The sequence below is a fragment of the Muntiacus reevesi genome, chromosome 5, assembly GCF_963930625.1.
Source record: "Muntiacus reevesi chromosome 5, mMunRee1.1, whole genome shotgun sequence".
Classification (NCBI taxonomy): Eukaryota; Metazoa; Chordata; class Mammalia; order Artiodactyla; family Cervidae; genus Muntiacus; species Muntiacus reevesi.
The window spans coordinates 41,889,715-41,908,205 of NC_089253.1; the positions used below are offsets into that span (position 1 = coordinate 41,889,715).

The 18,491-nt window shown below is 50.8% G+C and overlaps 1 protein-coding gene across 3 annotated transcripts; it reads right to left on the reverse strand.

Moving 5' to 3' along the window:
- Positions 1–7,506: 7,506 nt before the first annotated feature.
- On the reverse strand, positions 7,507–17,655 carry GAL3ST3 (galactose-3-O-sulfotransferase 3). Of its 3 annotated transcripts, none has more exons than XM_065936599.1 (3): positions 17,518–17,655; positions 13,726–13,959; positions 7,507–9,112 (listed from the first exon to the last, which is right to left on the reverse strand). In XM_065936599.1, the coding sequence occupies exons 2-3, from the start codon at positions 13,845–13,847 to the stop codon at positions 7,951–7,953; spliced, it is 1,284 nt and encodes a 427-aa protein (XP_065792671.1). In that variant the 5' UTR covers positions 13,848–13,959; positions 17,518–17,655; the 3' UTR covers positions 7,507–7,950. The 3 variants fall into 3 exon arrangements, with proteins under 3 accessions (XP_065792671.1, XP_065792670.1, XP_065792672.1); XM_065936598.1 differs by having other exon boundaries at positions 17,512–17,649; XM_065936600.1 differs by lacking the exons at positions 13,726–13,959; positions 17,518–17,655 and adding an exon at positions 12,260–12,364.
- Between the last annotated feature and the right edge of the window lie 836 nt (positions 17,656–18,491).

Below are 18,491 nucleotides of genomic sequence, written 5' to 3' on the forward strand. Positions count from 1 at the left end.
TAAAGTCTGTTACTGTTTGCATTGTTTCCCCATCCATTTGCCATGAAGTGATGGGTCCAGATGGCATGATCTTTGTTTTTTGAATGTTTAGTTTTAAGCCAACTTTTTCACTCTCCTCTTTCATCAAGAGGCTCTTTGGTTTTTCTTCACTTTTTGCCATAAGGGTGGTGTCATCTGCATAAATGAGGTTATTGATATTTCTCCTGGCAATCTTGATTCCAGCTTGTGCTTCCTCCAGCCCAGCGCTTCTCATGATGTACTCTGCGTAGAGGTTAAGTAAGCAGGGTGACAATATACAGCCTTGACATACTCCTTTCCCTATTTGGAACCAGTCTGTTGTTCCATGTCCAGTTCTAACTGTTGCTTCCTGACCTGCATACAGGTTTCTTAAGAGGCAGGTCAGGTGGTCTGGTATTACCATCTCTTTCAGAATTTTCCACAGTTTATTGTGATCCACAAAGTCAAAGGCTTTGGCATAGTCAATAAAGCAGAAATAGATGTTTTTCTGGAACTCTCTTGCTTTTTCAATGATCCAGCGGATGTTGGCAATTTGATCTCTGGTTCCTCTGCCTTTTCTAAAACCAGCTTGAACATCTGGAAGTTCACAGTTCACATATTGCTGAAGGCTGGCTTCGAGAATTTTGAACCTCAAAAACACTACACTAAGTGAAATAAGTCAGACACAAAAGAACAAATATCATATGCTCCACCTTTGTGAGTTACCTAGAATAGGCACATTCGTAGACACAGAAGGTTAAATAGTGGTGACCAGAGGCTGTGGGCAGAGGACGATGAAAAGTGAATGTTTAACGATGAAGAATTTCAGTTGGGATGATGAGAACTTCTGGAGATGGACTGTGGTGATCCATTATTCAACGTTGTGAATATACTCACTGCACTTGAATGGTACACTTGCAAAATGGTTAGAATGGGACTTCTCTGGTGGTCCAGTGGTTGAGAGTCTGTCTGCCCATGCAGGGTACACAGACTGGATCCCTGCTCCAGGAACTAAGATCCCACATGCCTTGGGGCAACTAAGCCCGAGCATCACAGCTACTGAGCCCATATGCCGAAACCACCAGCTCCTGTGCCCTAGAGTTCGTGCTCTGCAACAAGAGAAGCCACCGCAGTGAGAAGCCTGAGCGCCGCAGCAAAGAGTAGACTCCACTTGACTTGCCACAACTGGAGAAAGCCCTCGCCCAGCAACGAGGACATAGTACAGCCATAGAGGAAATAAATAAATAAACTTTTTTTTTAAAAAAAAGGTTAAAATGGCAAACTTTATGTTAATAAATATTTTGCCACAATAAATTTTTTAATTAAAATAAACTGTGTGGAAACCTGGACAAAGAACACAGACACCTCTTATAAAGACATATAGAAACCTGGCGGCTTCGCACTTTGTGAAGGGTCCATTGAGAACCACCAATTTGGTTGGGGTAAGAGGCTGACCGCATCTATAGGATGGATTGTCGTATCCAACTCGTGAGGACTTCTGCACTCTTTGCCTTGTGCAGCATTTATACAGGACACGAATAACTTCCCATTCTGTGAGCATTTTAAGACGCCATTCATGTGTAAAGCAACTATACTCCAATAAAAATTAATTTAACAGAACACCAACAAAAAGGAAACCCCATGAGATAGTTTGTTGTCTTATGGAAGAAGAAAGAAAGAATCCATCCACAGACCTCTTCCATAGACCATCATGTCATCAATTTCCCAGATGTGTTCTTTTCAAGTCTTTGGGAATGGCCAGCCCAGCAGATATTGCTCAAGAGTCTATACAAAGTGGCACCTTAGCCTCTCCTTTCTTCCACACAAATGGATAACATGTGTATTGCCCAAAGCTCTGCCCACAGGGGCCATTTTTCTTTATCACCGTTTTTCAGGGCCAGCTCTGAATTGGGCTGTCCTGAGCAAGACGTCCACTTCTGGCTGTCACTGGCTTACTTGTACAAAGCCTTCCAGAAGTCAGGCCTGTCCTTTCTCCTCCTCCTCTTGGAGCCTTTGAGTATAAACTGAGGTGAAGCCGTAGAAACTGATGCCATGTGAATCTGAACCACCTGCTCATGTAATTTATGTGTGCCTTCTGGATCAGTTTGGGCCCAGTATCATATATATCACTTCAATTTCTTTTATTTATTTGACTGACTTAGGCCTCAGTTGCAGTACACGGGATCTTTATTGCATCACGGGTGATCTTTCGTTCTGACACAGGGACTCTCAAGTTGTGGTGCGTGGGCTCAGTAGTTGTGGCATGCAGGCTTGGTTTCTCTGAGGCTTGTGGGATCTTAGTTCCCCAACCAGGGATCGAATCCACATCCCCTGCACTACAAGGCAGATTCTTAACCACTGGACCACGAGGGAAGACCCTCTATCACTTCAGTTTCTAATGAGATGCCACCGTGAAAATCCAGTTTCATGATTCTGTAGGTCAGATAACACCCAGTTTATGATGAACACTTGGGTCTGATAATCACATGGTGTTCCATAAATCAGGAATTCAGTCTTCATTAAGGCCCAGTAGCAAGCCAGAAACTGCTTTTGAAGAGATAGAATAGTTGTCAGCAGAGATAGCATGACCAAAATTCCAGAGGTCTTAGCTGTGATCCTCCTGTTGGGGGTTGCCGGAGATGCCACATGGAGTCTTTGGCTGACACCTAAGTCAGACACGTGGATCTACTAGGCATAGTGCCCAAGTGGTAGGCAGCCTGTACCAAGTCTGCACTTGAAGAGCTTTTTTGAGATCCAGATTGAACATTGTCCTATTTACAGGTTACCCAGAAATTGAGTCACAACAGCTTGTGATCTGTGTTGACTCCAAAACCCAAAAGGCACACCATACATTGCTCCTCTTTCTTTGTGGCATGTGATATAAGTGACAGCAACTCATCTCTCACATTAGAAGAGATATGCAACATTTTGCAGACCTCTGGACTGCTGGAAACTTTCCTGATGTGGCAGGCCCTTGAATTTTCATCTCCAACTTTCTGGCACACATATGTCTAGTGCATCTAAGGGGATTGTTGTTTCCTGTGCATAGTGTCCAGTTAGCATAATGGCATCAATTGAGTGTGTTCTCTGTGCTGGCAAGACTATCAAAGTCCCTTTGGACCTAGCAGTTTGCAGGAGAATGGCAATAATCTAAGGACAAGACAGTAAAGGTATACTGTTATCCTTGCTAGGTAAAAGCAAACAGTGTCATTTCCTATACTCATGGGAAAGTAAGAGAAAGCACTTACTAGTTCAATAGCCACACAGCAGTTGCTGCTGGGGTTTTTATTGATTTTCTCCAATAAAGATCTCAAATCTAGAATTGCAGCAGTGTGGGATTTCCCTTGACCAATTGACCAATTGGTGAAGACTCTGAACTCCCAATGTAGGGAGCCTGAGTTCAATCACTGGTCAGGGAACTAAAAGGTCCCACATACTGGAACTAAAAGATCTCATGTTGCAATAGAGACTGAAGATTCTGTGTGCTGTGGCTAAGACCCAACACAACCAAATAAATGCATAAATAAATTTAAAAAATACTTTGTTGTTGTTGTTCAGCCACTAAGTGCTATCCAAATCTTTGTGACCCCAAGGACTGCAGCACGCCAGGCTTCGCTATCCTTCACTATCTCCCTGAGTTTGCTCACACTCATGTCCATTGTTCAATGATGCCATCCAACCATCATATCCCCTTCTCCTCCTGCCCTCAATCTTTCCCAGCATCAGGGTCTTTTCCAATGGGTCAGCTCTTCACATCAGGTGGCCAAAGTATTGGAGCTTCAGTATCAGTCCTTCCAATGAATATTCAGGGTTGATTTCTTTTAGGGTTGACTGGTTAGATCTCCTTGCTGTCCAAGGGACTCTCATGAGTCTTCTTCAGCACCACCTGAAGTGGTTTGAATGCATCAGTTCTTTGGTACGCAGCCTTCTTTATGGTTTAAAATAGAATTGCAGCTGTTATTGCCACTGCCACATCACTAAGTTTGCTTTTTCCACCTGCAAACTGGTAGGAATACAACTGGAATCACCACTACTCTTGCATCTCTCAAACCCTTAATGGTAGCACTAATCTCTGCAGTTTCTTCAAAGTTGTGGTATCACTTCTGGTTTACAACTTGGTGGAGGGGGGGACAATTCCAGGGCTTTCCTCTTGGTCCTTTTTGCCATATTCATCCACATTGCAGTGGCAGGGAAGCAATGGGAGTCTGCCAGCTACTGAGCACTAATCTCACAATCAATTCTGGGACGGCGGGGGTGGGGGGGACAACCACAGCATGAGGGCTTCAGGAATGTGCCCTTTCATCTCTAAAGCCCTTTGGTGCTAATTGGTCTCCATGGGTAATAATTTTCAAATTAACATCTGAAACTGCAGTGAATTTGTACTATGTCATTTTAATTAAGCTGGATCTATTTCCCAGAATTCTCTTCCCTGCATAGTTCTGTTAATGTGGCCCACAAGTGACATTTTGTGTAAGATTTGGAAAATAGAAGTGAAACAGGAGTTGTATCCTTTTTCCATGAGGCAGGTTGGTGCAGGGGCCCCAGAAGTGGTGGCACCTCTCTCACAGTGACCCTCATTTGCTGGCTCAGCATGTTGGCATCAGGCAATAGCTGGGTCTACAGCCTCCTCCTGCTTCTGCTACTCTTGTTCCAGGTGCACGTTCAGCTCCCGGATGGAGTGCCAGCTTCTCCTGTGAACCGTCTGCTTCATTAAAGTTAGAGGCTTAGGTGCAGTGAAAGACTGATTGGGTTCTGGTCCATCCTGTGGGTGCTAGCTAGTCCTCACAGGTGCCGTTTGTTCTTGCTTCCCTCACCTCACATCACATGCTTTCCAACAGTCTGCCTGCTGTCTTTGAGCTCCAGCACCAGAAACAAAAACAGCAGTCTTCTATGATCAGCCCTCACAATTACGCAGGGTCTTATCCCTAGGATACATCTTGACTGCACATAATCGTTCCCAGTAATTTTGTTTCTCTGATTAAATCCTGGCTGATACAGTAACCTTATTTTTTCTTAATGTTTTTATTTATTTATTTGTTTGTTTTTGGCTGTGCTGGGTCTTCATTACTGCAGGGGCTTTTCTCTAGTTGTGGTGAGCAGGGGCTACTCGTTAGTTGCAGTGCAGTGCAGAGCTTCTCATTGTGGTGGCCTCTCTTGTACAGAGCACAGGCTCTAGGACATGTGAGCCTCGGGAGTTGGGGCACAAGGGCTCAGTCGTTGTGGCTCACCGGCTTCATTGCCCCTCAGGATGTGGGATCTTTCTGGATCGAGGATTGAACCCATGTCCCCTACATTGGCAGGTGGATTCTTTCTTTTGGGGTGCACCACGTGGCTTGTGGGATCTTAGTTTCCCAACCACGGATTGAACCCAAGTTATGAAACTTTTGATCTCTATGACTCTTGTAGGTAAAAAATAGGTTCAGTTCAGTTCAGTTCAGTCGCTCAGTCATGTCTGACTCTGCAACCCCATGGACTGCAGCACACCAGGCCTCTCTGTCCATCACCAACTTCTGGAGCTTACTCAAACTCATGTACATTGAGTTGGTGATGCCATCCTATCATCTCATGCTCTGTCGTCCCCTTCTCCTTCTGCTGTCAATCTTTCCCAGTATCAGGGTCTTTTCCAGTGAGTCAGTTCTTCGCATCAGGTGGCCAAAGTATTGGAGTTCCAGCTTCAGTATCAGTCCTTTAAATGAATATTCAGGACTGATTTCCTTTAGGATGGACTGGTTGGATCTCCTTGCAGTCCAAGGAACTCTCAAGAGTCTTCTCCAACACCACAGTTCAAAAGCATCAATTCTTCGGTGCTGAGCTTTCTTTATAGTCCAACTCTCACATCCATACATGACCACTGGAAAAACCATAGCCTTGACTAGACGGATCTTTGTTGGCAAAGCAATGTCTCTGCTTTTTAATATGCTGTCTAGGTTGGTCATAATTTTTCTTCCAAGGAGCAAGCGTCTTTTAATTTCATGGCTGCAGTCACCATCTGCAGTGATTTTGGAGCCCCCCAAAATAAAGTCTGTTACTGTTCACATTGTTTCCCCATCCATTTGCCATGAAGTGATGGGTCGAGATTCCATGATCTTAGTTTTTTGAATGTTGAGTTTTAAGCCAACTTTTCACTCTCCTCTTTCATCAAGAGGCTCTTTAGTTCTTCACTTTTTGCCATAAGGGTGGTGTCATCTGCATATCTGAGGTTATTGATATTTCTCCTGGCAATCTTGATTCCAGCTTGTGTTTCCTCCAGCCCAGCGTTTCTCATGATGCACTCTGCATAGAAGTTAAATAAGCAGGGTGACAATATATAGCCTTGACGTACTCCTTTCCCTGTTTGGAAGCAGTCTGTTGTTCCATGTCCAGTTATAACTGTTGCTTCTTGACCTGCAAACAGATTTCTCAGGAGGCAGGTGAGGTGGTCTGCTATTCCCATCTCTTGAAGAAAATTAAAAAATGCTTGCTCCTTGGAAGGAATGCTATGAAAAACCTAGACAATGTATTAAAAAGCAGAGAAATTACTTTGCTGACAAAGGTCAATATAGTCAAAGCTATGGTTTTTCCAGTAGTTATGTACAGATGTGAGATTTGGACCATAAAGAAGATTGAGCCCTGAAGAATTGATGCTTTCCAATTGTGGTGTTGGAGAAAACTCTTGAGTGTCTCTTGGACTGCAAGGAGATCAAACCAGTCAGTCCTAAAGGAAATCAACTCTGAATATTCATTGGAAGGACTGCCACTGTAGCTCCAGGAGTTTGGCCACTTGATGCAAAGAGTTGACTCACTGGAAAAGCCCCTGAAGCTGCGGAAGATTGACTGCAAAAAGGAGAAAGGGGTGGCAGAGAATGAGATGGTTAGATAGAATCACTGCCTTAATGCACTTGAATTTGAGCAAACTCCTGAGATAGTGGACCAACAGAGGAGCCTGGTGTGCTGCAGTCTATGGGGTCGCAAAGAGCCAGACAGGACTTATCGACTGAATGACAACAATCTCTTGAGACTTCTCTGGTCTTTAATCTGGCCTCAGGCGGTCTTCTCTGGAATGAAGAACGCTGATACCTGCCATTTATTGGGGGTTTTAATTCTATAAAGAGCTCAAAAGATACCGTTATGTGTACCCCTTGAGGTGGAACCAGGACCCTGCCCCAAGGCTGCTGGTCCTCTCTTGTCTCTGCATCTGCTACCTTGTTTGATGAGCAACTGTTCAAATCTGCCCTTTGGAACTCAGAGAAGGTCATGGAGGGTGGAGTCTGCTGCTTACAAACAAGAAACGGGGGACATGGAAAGGCTTTTATGTCCAGGAGCCCGAAGATCCTGCTCAGTTTCACTGGGTCCCCATTCTCATGGTAACATCCACATCTATTCTTAGGCATCTGCCTCATCCTCAAAGAGCGGGGAACTGGCTTTTAATGACTGACATACAACATGCACATTTTAAAATATTTTATTTAAAAAAGGAAAATCAAACAAACAAAAAGCCCACCCCAAGAACTTTTGGTTCTGGGGGTCTGGGAGCAGCTTAGGTCTGTTAGGAGGGTGGAACCTGGAAGACAGACAGTGTGGGGGCCTCTGACCCCTGGCAGAAAGAGCAAGAACTCGGGAGGCTGACGGGCAGAGTAGCCTTTCCCAGAGCTCAGCCCCCCTCTGTGGCATGGACTCATCCACTTGGAAAGACAGGTGGAGGGGTCCTCAATCCCCTTAAGAAGGCAGGGTGGCAGTTCTGAATGGGCCTCAAATCTCTTGGCAAAGCCACCATTCAATAAGGACAAAGGAGAGCGTGGCCCGGGGTTCTATTGGGCCTAAACCTTCCTGTGAGGTGGGCCCAAACAGGGAGATGTGTCCCCACTTACTGCTGCAGCCCCTCTCGGAAGAAAGGGCCTTCAGGCGGTGGGAACCGGAGGCAGCCCTAGGAAAGACCCTGGTGGGCAGGTCAGGGGCCAGACTCCCACCCGGAGCTCAGTGGCCTGGGCGCAGGGCCCGGATGGGCCGAGGAGGGGGGTTGTCTAGGACCGGTTCGGGCCGGAGGCGCATGCCTCCTCGACGCTTCTGCTTGCGCAGCAGGTAGCTTGAGTACTGCACCTCGGGCATGGCCAGCTTGAGGCAGGCCTCGGTGGCTGGACCGGCGCGGCCGCTGGGCAGGTCGTAGCCCATGATGTCCACCTTGCGGCTGGGCTGCCACGGCTGCAGCTGCTTGGTGCGGATCTGGGCCGCGGGCCGCAGCACCGGCTCGTCGCCAAAGCAACGCCGCAGCAGGCGCTCTCGGGCCTCGCGCAGCTCGCGCGCCTCGCGCTCCACGCAGGCGCGGCCGGCACTCGCCACGCGGCGCCAGAAGGTGGCGTTGAAGTGGTCGTAGAGGCCGGCGTCAAGCGCGTTCCAGGAGCGCGCAGCCCGCGCGAGCGCCGCGGGGATGGCCGCGAGGCGCGAGCTGGCGGCGCGCGCGTTGAGCCTGGCGTAGAGCACGTCGTCCAGGTCCCAGGCCAGCAGGCGCCGCAGCAGCACGAGCGACTCGTCGAAGTACTCGGCGATCATGACGAGCGAGAAGACCTCCTCCACCTGGCGGATGAGGCCCGCCAGGTAGGCGGCGTCGTCCCGGGGGCTGCGCTCGTTGTCGCCGCCCAGGTCGTAGGCCAAGGTGTTGTGCGCGAACATGGCGAAGTGCTCGCCCGCGCGGTAGTAGGCCTCGGGCGCGCGCAGGAAGGCCTCGAGCGACGCGTTGGGCACGCGCCGGAAGGCGGGGCAGTACTGGTTGTAGTAGCTGAAGAGCGACTCGAACATGGCGGCCGGCTCGCGCAGGATGGTGACGTAGACGGTGCCCGGCGGCATGAGGCGCTGCAGCTCCGCGCGGTCGAAGCGCAGGTGGCTGGCCAGCACGTGCGGCGGCCGCGTGGCCGGGTGCACGAAGTGCGCCGAGAAGTTACGCGGGTAGCAGAACTGGTGCTCGCAGCTCGGGTGAGGCAGGGCCACCGTCAGGTTGTGGCGCTCGGCGAAACGGAACAGGATGTTCTGCACCGTCGTGCCCGCAGTCTTGTGCGTCTTCAGAAAGGCCACGGTCATGTGTTTGGGGCGCGGCGGAGAGTCCTGCAGAGGCGGGCAGCTCAGAGGGAACAGCTTGGGGTACCTGCAGGGCGTGTGCAGGGAGGAGGGTGTGAGAGGGTACTGCTCGATCTGGCCTCTCCCCAAGAATGATGGGGATGGGCCCAGGGCGTTACCCACAAAACAGTAGACAGATGTATGGTACGCAGCATCTAAGATGACCACCCTCCAGGGATTCCCTGTTAGAGGGTAACAGGCAGGAAGGCCAGGGGTCTCCAAACGGAGGAAATAGGCTGCAAGCGTCAGACATTTTTTTTTTTTTTTTTTTTAAATCTGTCTAGTGTCTGTCTACAATGTGGGAGACCCGGGTTCCATCCTTGGGTCAGGAAGATCCTCTGGAGAAGAAAACGGCAACCCACTCCAGTATTCTTGCCCGGGAAAATCCCATGGACAGAGGAGCCTGGTAGGCTATAGTCCATGGTGTCACAAAGAGTTGGACAGGACTGAATGACTTCACTTTCACGTTAAGCAGCAAGAGGAAACAAACTAGTGTTATATGTTTTCCCCTTCTCTATACAAAGTTAAAAAGAGGTTTCTCTTAAAATACTGTGTTGCCATAATGACACCTGGTTCCACCTGAACTTACTGTTTCTCAAATCTTGAGCTAACCAACGCATTTTTTAATGGAAATATTTGTCTTAAGCTATGTTAATGTACTATGCATTTACCCTAGACTCTATCTTCAAGTTAGTTCGGCCTAAAAGCTCAGATTTAGGCTCAGCACTGACTTGACAAACCGATATGTTATGCTCAGACATTGTTCTCCTAGTCTATGTAAATGAAATTATTGTTTTTCCAGTAGTCATTATGGATGTGAGAGTTGGACTATAAAGAAAGCTGAGTGCTGAACAATTGATGCTTTTGAACTGTGGTATTGGAGAAGACTCTCAAGAGCCCCTTGGACTGCAAGGAAGTCCAGCCAGTCCATCCTAAAGGAAATCAGTCCTGGGTGTTTATTGGAAGGACTGATGTTGAAGCTGAAACTCCAATACTTTGGCCACCTGATGTGAAAAGCTGACTCATCTGAAAAGACCCTGATGTTGGGAGAGATTGAGGGCAGAAGGAGAAGGGGATGACAGAGGATGAGATGGTTGGATAGCATCACTGACTTGATAGACATGAGTTTGGGTAAACTTTGGGAGTTGGTGATGGACAGGGAGGCTTGGTGTGTTGCGGTTCATGGGGTCGCAAAGAGTTGGACACAACTGAGCGACTGAACTGAACTGAATCTGCCTTTCTACAAGATTCAAATCAATCATTTTATGGCCCGGGATGACTCACCTGGTGCCAAGATTATGTCAAAATACATCTTGTGGGTCAGGGGCCTGGTGCCACTCTCTGAGTTTTGAGACATTCCTTTCTTTAGTTAACAGGCTGCTAGTAACTATCTAACATCCAGCTAAAGACTAGCAGGCGGGTATTCTTTCTGCTCCCTTCTGATGTCTATGTCAGAAGCTTTCTTTCTCCTTTATGCTTTAATAAAACTTTATTACACAAAAGCTCTGAGTGATCAAGCCTCGTCCCTGGCCCCGGATTGAATTCTTCTCTTCTGGAGGCCAATAATCCCAGCATCTTCCGTGGTTCAGCAACAACCTTTCACCTGTTGACCTCTTGTCATTCACACTCATGTGTATGTCCCACCTCTTGAATATGAGTGGGACTTATTGATGCCTCTAAGGAGTTAGAATAGGGCAGAAATGGTGGGATGTGACTTGTGAGATTACATTGTAAACAGATGATGGCACTGTCTTGGTATTGTTCTCTCACTCTCTCTAGGGTAACTCATGCAGGGGGCGAGGCACCAGGTGGGAACAGTCAGTCCCCAAGGAATCAGGCCCTCAGTCTGTCATCAACCTGCTTGGAGAACTGAAGCCTCCCCCAGCAACCACATACAGGAGCTTGTAAGGGGAGCCCTTCCAATCAAGGCTTCAGATTAAACCGCCGTCTCCAACCACCAGTTTGACTGCAACTCTGTGAAAGGCCTCGAACCAGAGGCATCCAGCTAGGGCAAGCCTGAATTCCTGACCCACAGGAGATAATAAATGTTTGATGTTTTCAGTCACTTAAGTTTTGTGGTATTTGGTTACCCATAAAAAATAATACAAGGACAGTGATTCCCCTGGTGGTCCAGTGGTTAAGAATCTGCCTGCCAATGCAGGAGACACAGGTTCGATCCCTGGTCTGGGAAGATCCCACACGCTGCTAAACAACTAAGCCCGTGTGCCACAACTGCCAGGCCTGCGCTCTAGAGCCCACGAGCCACAACTACGGAAGCCCGCACACCTAGAGCCAGTGTTCTGCAACAAGAGGAGCCGCTTCAACGAGAAGCCTGTGCACCGCAACTAGAGAAAGCCTGTGTGCATCACAAAGGCCCAGCACAGCCAAACAAATAAACCCTTAGTGTTTTAAAAAAGCAAAATAAAATAATACAAGGACAAAGGACCTTGGGGACCCTTGAGAAATTTCACTTTACAGGTGTACAAACTGAAGAACAGGAGGAGAAAAATCATTTCTATAAGTCCAGAAACTCAGATAAAATCGCCAAATCCTCTTACTGTCTGTTGTTTTTCTCATTTTTACTCTTTCCACTGGCTCTTCATTTCATTGGAAAAGACCCTGATGCTGGGAAGGATTGAGGGCAGGAGAAAGCAACAGAGGATGAGATGGTTGGATAGCATCAGCAACTCAATGGACATGAATTTGAGCAAACTATGGGAGATGGTGAAGGACAGGGAAGCCTGGTGTGCTGCAGTCCATGGGGTCGCAAAGAGTTGGACACAACTTAGCGACTGAATAACAACAACAGGCTCCTCACATTGTAGATGAGTGGCAGGGCCTCTGAAGCAACCTGTTGTTTATTCCATCAAGTCCTCTGGAACCTCATTCATTCATTCAGGTTTTTTTTGTTTGTTTAAGCATCTATTTATTTGTGCTAGGAACTGTTCTGGGCTCCAGAAATATAATAGCATAAAAAAACATCATAATCCTAGCCTTCATGAAACTTTGATTTCTGTTTCCTTGTTCCTGAAACAAGGGTGTTCAAGGTGACCTTACTAGGTGACCTGTAAGTTCACTCCAGACTTTGAGTCACTCTCCTGTTACTTTTCTGCCATCCTAAGCATCAGGCAACAAGGGCAACTCTAAGCAGCCTTGAGGATGCCAGTGAGATTACCTTTCTGGTTTGGGTTCAGGATGTCTACACAGATGCTCCATAAGACCAGAAAGGCATCTGGCAGGAGGGACTGGGCCCATTCACACTGTTCTCACGGATGACCATGTAGAGAATGGCAAACAGGTCCTGGGTGGGGGGGGGGGGGGTGGTGCAGGGATTTCTTCGGTTCATGCAGTGAGCCAGGAGCAGGGTCAGGGCTCCTATTCATCATCACATTCTATCCTGTATCAAGGTGAGTGGCAGGGTCATGCATAGTGTCACTGTCATTTCTAGATGAGCAAATGGGCTCAGAGAAGTGAGACTTGCCCAGAAAAACAGTAGAGTGAAGCTGTTTGCAGTTCCCCGGGGGTGTGTGGCTGAACTACACTGACTCTATCACAGGCCCGCAGACTTACACCCTCCCTTTTCTGTGTAACTGCGCTTTAGCGTGCTCATAAGAAGTGCGCTTAAGCCAGGTAAATTCCCTGTCAGACTTTACCCTTGGCTTCATCACATGTGAAAACTGCAAGACTGCCTTTTGCTGATGCAGATGCTTAATGGCCACAAAACCCCCAACCCCCCCCACTCCGGGGTGGAGGATACCACCGCCTTTCTGTCCGTGAGGATGTACTCCTGAGTAGTCACATTCTGTTTTTAGCTTTTGCCCCCTTAAATCTCCCTGTACCCCTTTCGATGCCACTGTGAATGCCTCTGGATCCTCCATCTACTAGATCCTTCCTGCCTGTCTGTAAGTTACCCAAAGTAAAGTTCTTAAGTGCAATTTATATGGAGGTACACACTTCTGTTTTTGTTCTTAAAGTTCTTTTTCACTTCGTAGGATATTCAGCCTCTCTGCCTCCCATCCACCAGGGGCTCAGAAGTGATGCTGAGGGAAAGACTCGGGCTGGAATAGAATCTCAGTTTACATACTCAGGGCTTTCCTGACAGCTCAGTTAGTAAATAATCCGCCTGCAATGCAGGAGACCCCAGTTTGATTCCTGGGTCGGGAAGATCTGCTGGAGAAGGAATAGTATTCTATTCCCACTCCAGTATTCTTGGGCTTCCCTTGTGGCTCAGCTGGTAAAGTATCCGCCCGCAATGCGGGAGACCTGGGCTCGATCTCTGGGTTGGGAAGATGCCCTGGAGAAAGGAAAGGCTACCCACTCCAGTATTCTGGCCTGGAGAATTCCACGGACTACAGTCCATGGGGTCGCAAAGTGTTGGACACGACTTTCACGTCCACATCCACTACACACACTTTCAGTGAAGTCCTTCCCAAGGAGGTTGTGTGGATCTAAAGAGAATGTATGGAAAGCGCTCTGAGAACACAGGAAAGAGCAAAGCACAGCAGAAGATGGACTCTTTTGTCAGGTTTAAGGAACGAGAAGGGAGGAGAAGGAGAGCTCCCATTTGCTAACCCGGCAACTGAGCTCTGGAGGAAGGCAACTCCCGGGCACCGCCCCCTCACCGAGACCCCGCCCCCTTACCAGCTGAGCTGCGCCCCCTGGTGGATGAGGAGGCTTAAGGTGCTGCATCCTAGCACCAGCAGCAGGATTTTCCTACGGCTCATCTTGGTGGCCTGCTGCAGGCGCTGGAGAACGGGCGGCATGATGGGGTACCCACCCCTGGACCAGCCAGGGCCTCACTATCCAGGACTCCCTTCGCCGGCACTCATGGGGGCTCCTGGGGCTCCGGTAGCAAGGCCAGTGTTCCTGTGAGGCCTGGCAGGAGAAGGAGGAAAACAGGTTTGTAGCGGGCAGAGGAGATGGGCGCCGAGCCCCAACAGGACTGCTGTAAACGAGAGCTCCGAAGGGTGGGGTGCGCAGAGAGGCCAGGGAAGATCAGATTCCTACCTCCTGTTACCATGACCCTATCTCCACGGTGCTCCAGATAACTCAGTCTTGGGTGGAATTACAGGCTCTGGGGTCTGGCCAGCCCTTCAGGCTATAGCCACTCCCTCCCTTGAGCCGGGTCTCTGCTTCTCTGCCTGCCCCTAATTCGTCTTTGTCTCGTGGCCATTTACGTCTGTCTGAGCACCAGCGCCTGGCTTAGCACAGAAGTCTCAATTCAGGGTTTCCTCTCCTACAGGACTCCTTGCCTGACTGTTTCTTCAGCCAGGGGTTAGTCTTGACTCCCCAGACACTGAGCTCCTCAGAAACACTGACCAGGCCTTCACCTTCTTGAGTCTCTGATGTGAGGAAGAGGCTTACTATATGTATTATACGACTGCACACTTAATTTCATCTAATCCGCACTGCAACCCTAACATAGGTGTTCCCATTTTACAGACAAGGAAACTGAGGCTCTAAGGACTGGTGTCACTTATCTGGGTGGCACAGCTGATATTAGCAGGATCTGGATTCAGATCTGCTTCCAGATACTTCTGGCTTCAGAGTCCATGCCCTCAGACAGCATGTGTGCTGCTTCCACAGAGAACTGATTTCCCCATCCCTGCCCTGGACTCTGCAATTCTGCATACCTCTGATCCATGAGGGAAAGAAAGGAAGGACCTGCGATCCTGGAACTCTATCTGAATTCCATCCCCAGACACCTGAAACCCTGGCTGCCCCGTCGGCTGATGGCAGTGAGAGGTGCCTGGCCAAGGAAGAGGGTGGCCGCCTGGGAGTTGGGAGGGGAATACAGGGGGCTTCCTGCTCATTGCCCTATAGAGATTCTCCAAGGGAAGGTGGGCCTCCATCCCAGCTGAGCAGCAGGAGCGAGAGGCAGGAGGAGGGCCTGGTGTCTGGCCAGTCACCCGTCCCCGCATGAATGTGTTAGCTCAAGGGCACCCTGACCCTTGGCAGCTTCAGTGGAAAGGCAGCTTCAGTGGCAATGCCTGTCCCCCGGTGAGGGTGGGGGTCTCTGTCTTGGGGGCCTCCGTCTCCAGGTTCAGGTTTGGCTTCATCCTCACATGCACCCCTCTCCAAAGGGAAGGGGAAGCCTGGAACCTTCTGGGCACGTGCATGTGTGTGGAACTAGGACACCTCGGTCTCAGGAGGGTTGAAGTAATGTGAAAACTCTTTGACCATGACCTTCCCCTGGGCTTGGCTTCCAGTCCTTCTCCTTTAGCTCCTCCCTCCCCCTAATTAATCCTGGATTACACTGAAACCTGTTGGGGTGTAAAGATGTCCGGGTTATGCCTTTCCCTTCTCTCCAGGCCCCCTCACCTGGTTTCCTCCGCCAGCCTGCCGACAGACTTAATCCTCCCGGAGCCAAGGGATGTGAAGCACCCAGCCAGAGAGGGCAACCAAGGGCGCAGCAGAGAAAGCCTAAGATCCCCGTCTTCAAGGACTGCTGGGGTGGAGGAGGGCTGCCGCTGCCCATGTGAAGCACCAGCACGAGGGAGTCAGAGCCCTCTCAGGACACACGGCTTCTCCCCTGTCACTTATCCTGCCGAGAGGACTTGGTGACCGGGCAGGAGTTTCCCACTGGGGCCACATGGAGGACCACCAATTTCCATCTTTGCTCAACTCACTGAAACCAGCCTTTTTTTCTTTTTTTGGCAATAGAAATTACACAAATGGTTCATTTACTAAAACAGTAGAAAAAGGTGAAGAAACATATATTAAAGCACATACACTCAGGAGCTAACATCCAAGATTACATATATTCTAAGTTGCTGAAACCAGTCTATTTTTCAGAGACTCCAGGTCAGCCCAGGGGTCAAGCCTGGGAACAGCTACAGTGGGACTTTGCCTGAGAGATGCTTCATCCAGGCCATAGGGAGAAAGGTGATGGGGTGGTTCGTGGTACCTTCTGTCCCATCCCCGCCATGTCCTAGCTCTGGGGAGCCAGCCAGTCTGAGGCCTGCCGGGTACAGGGTATCATCCGTGTAAGAATGGATGCCAGTCCTCCAAGGTAGGCAGCAGCTTCTGCATGTTCCCCGTCCATGACTGGAGACTCGCTGCCTGCAGATACAGCCTGGGTTGCTTCTGAGCAGCCTTGGCTGTTTCAAAAGTTCTTTCTGGGACAGCTGAACTCAGCCTACTGCTGGTTGCGCCCTCCTCGGCCTGTCCCCTTCCACCTTCCACACTCGGGGTTGCTCATGCTGCCCTGCTAGGCCGCAGGAACCCTGTAAGTTTTTTCTCCATGACAGACCTTCAGGTATTTAAAAGCAGTAACCCTGTCTCCTGTGGGTGGGCACTCGGCCAGGCTAAACATTCCAGGTCCCGAGAGAGGGTGCTGCTCGGACACCCGAGGAGGTGGGTGCCCCTTTGCTTGGCAAGTTCACTCCGCGATGCCTGCTGTGGACACGGGGTCAGGCCGCCGGCACCCGGGAAGGGGGCCACCTGGGGCTCTTGGTTTCCCTCGGTAACCCCTAGGTCAGTGGGGGTGGCTGGCAGCCTGCTGGGATCAGAACTGAGAGCAAGGGCCCTGGCTCCTGCCTCTCACATGTTTCAGACTTCTCCTGGCCTCCCCTGTGTCTTCTCCGATGAGAGTTTCCCTCAGTCGTGTCCCAGACAAGTCAGGGTGCCCGAGCTCGTGAGAAAATCAGTGCTAATTTTAGTCGGAACAATCTACCGCAGGCTGCCGCACGGTTTGCAAATTGCTTTCCTTTCTCCAGGGAACCAAAGAAGAAATGGCTTAGCTGGCCAAAGCTTTGAAAACTGGTCTAGATGCCCACCCACCGCCACACAAGCCCGCTGCTCACTCCCTGGGGGCTCTAGGGCTGAGATGGGTGCCCTTGGAGGAGGAGGTGCCCTGGCCCCCACCACCCGGACCTGACCCTCGGGTGACCTGGAGACTGCCTCTTTGCTGAGGATGGCACCGCCGGGTGAAGAGGGCAACTGCCCCCCGCACTGAGGAGGATGGGGCCGCGGGCAGAGAGGCCGCACACTAGTGGCCCGGGAGATGAGACGTCTTTCCAGCTCCCTCTTTTCCTTCCTTCCTTACCCACCGGCCTTCGCCAGGTCACCCCCGCCCCCCAGTCCCCTCTGCCTGTCACCAACGGCCACCTCCTCCCTGCCTCTGATTTCCCTTCATCCTCCTCTGTCCATCACTGCCCCCCACCCTCCCAGCCCCCATTCCCTCAATTGCATGCCAACCTCCCCCAGGGATCGGGTCACTGGGATCTGGTCCCCAATAAGGGATAGGCCAGCGTCGCGCTCTCACCCATTCCTCTCCTGCTTTGCCGGGGGCCAAGGGCCCCCCTCCCTCCTCATGCTCTTCAGTCGCCGGCCTCCAAGACACTCTCCCGCCCCAGCCGGCATCCCTCATTCAGGTCCGGTCCACCCCCGCCCCTCCAGCCCCAGGCCGGCCGCTGCAGTACTCACGCTGACCGGACTCTGCCTGGACTCGCGTGGAGGGGGGTCGCCGCTATCTCCCCAGACCTTGCGGCGAAATCCGCTGAGGGTCCGAGGGCGCTGGGGGCCCAGCGCGCAGAGTGCTGGTCGCTCGCTGGCCTCTGCGCGCTTGGATGGGATCAGGTGGCAGCGTCGGCCCAGCTCCGCTGCTCTTGGCTCAGCCCGCTGCCCGCCCCCCATCGCACACCGGAGGCGGAGGCGGGGCGGGGGCGGGGGCCGGCGAGCAGGGGAGGGGGAGGGGCAGAGTGGGAAGAGGAGGGGGCCGCCCGCGGGACTCTCTCCCAGGGGTGTCTTCCAATGCGGGCATCTTCCCTGGGCCGTCTGGCAGAGTCTGGACGCCAGGGTGGTCAGCTGCTTGCCCTCCCACTACGGAAGGGGACACTAAGGCCTGGAAGGTGTCTGGGCACTCCAGCCTTGCTGGGCATTCCCGGGCCCCCACTGGTTACCCTCCGCCGGGTCGGTCCTAGGGGAATTGGAGACACAGGTACATGCACAAGTCCCCACATGCTTTCCGCCCACCCCCTTCTCCTCTTTCCACCTCCAGCAGGGAAATACCTTCCAGCCTGAGGTCTGGTTCCATCTGTCCTCATACACCTGGGGACCCCTTCCATTCCAGTCTGCCACTGACCCTCTCCTCCTCTGCACCAGGAGTCCGGATGCACTTATTCCCGGCCAGAGTTTTCATGGACCCGGGACCCCTGCCTGGGCAGTTTGTATTGGGAATCAGGGAACTCAAGTTCAATCTGGGGGTGAACTTAAATTCTAGGGTTAAGAGGCAACTCCCTGGACATGGTTGCTTCCAGCTCTACTATAGGGAGCTGTTTGTGGAGCTGTTCTGAGGCTGCAGAGATGACCCATGTGAAGACTCTGTGAGAATAGTCCTGACTTTTCTAGTCCTGCCTTCTTAGTCCTCCGCTCCAACCACCTGGGAGCTGAGTCCTCCCAGACAC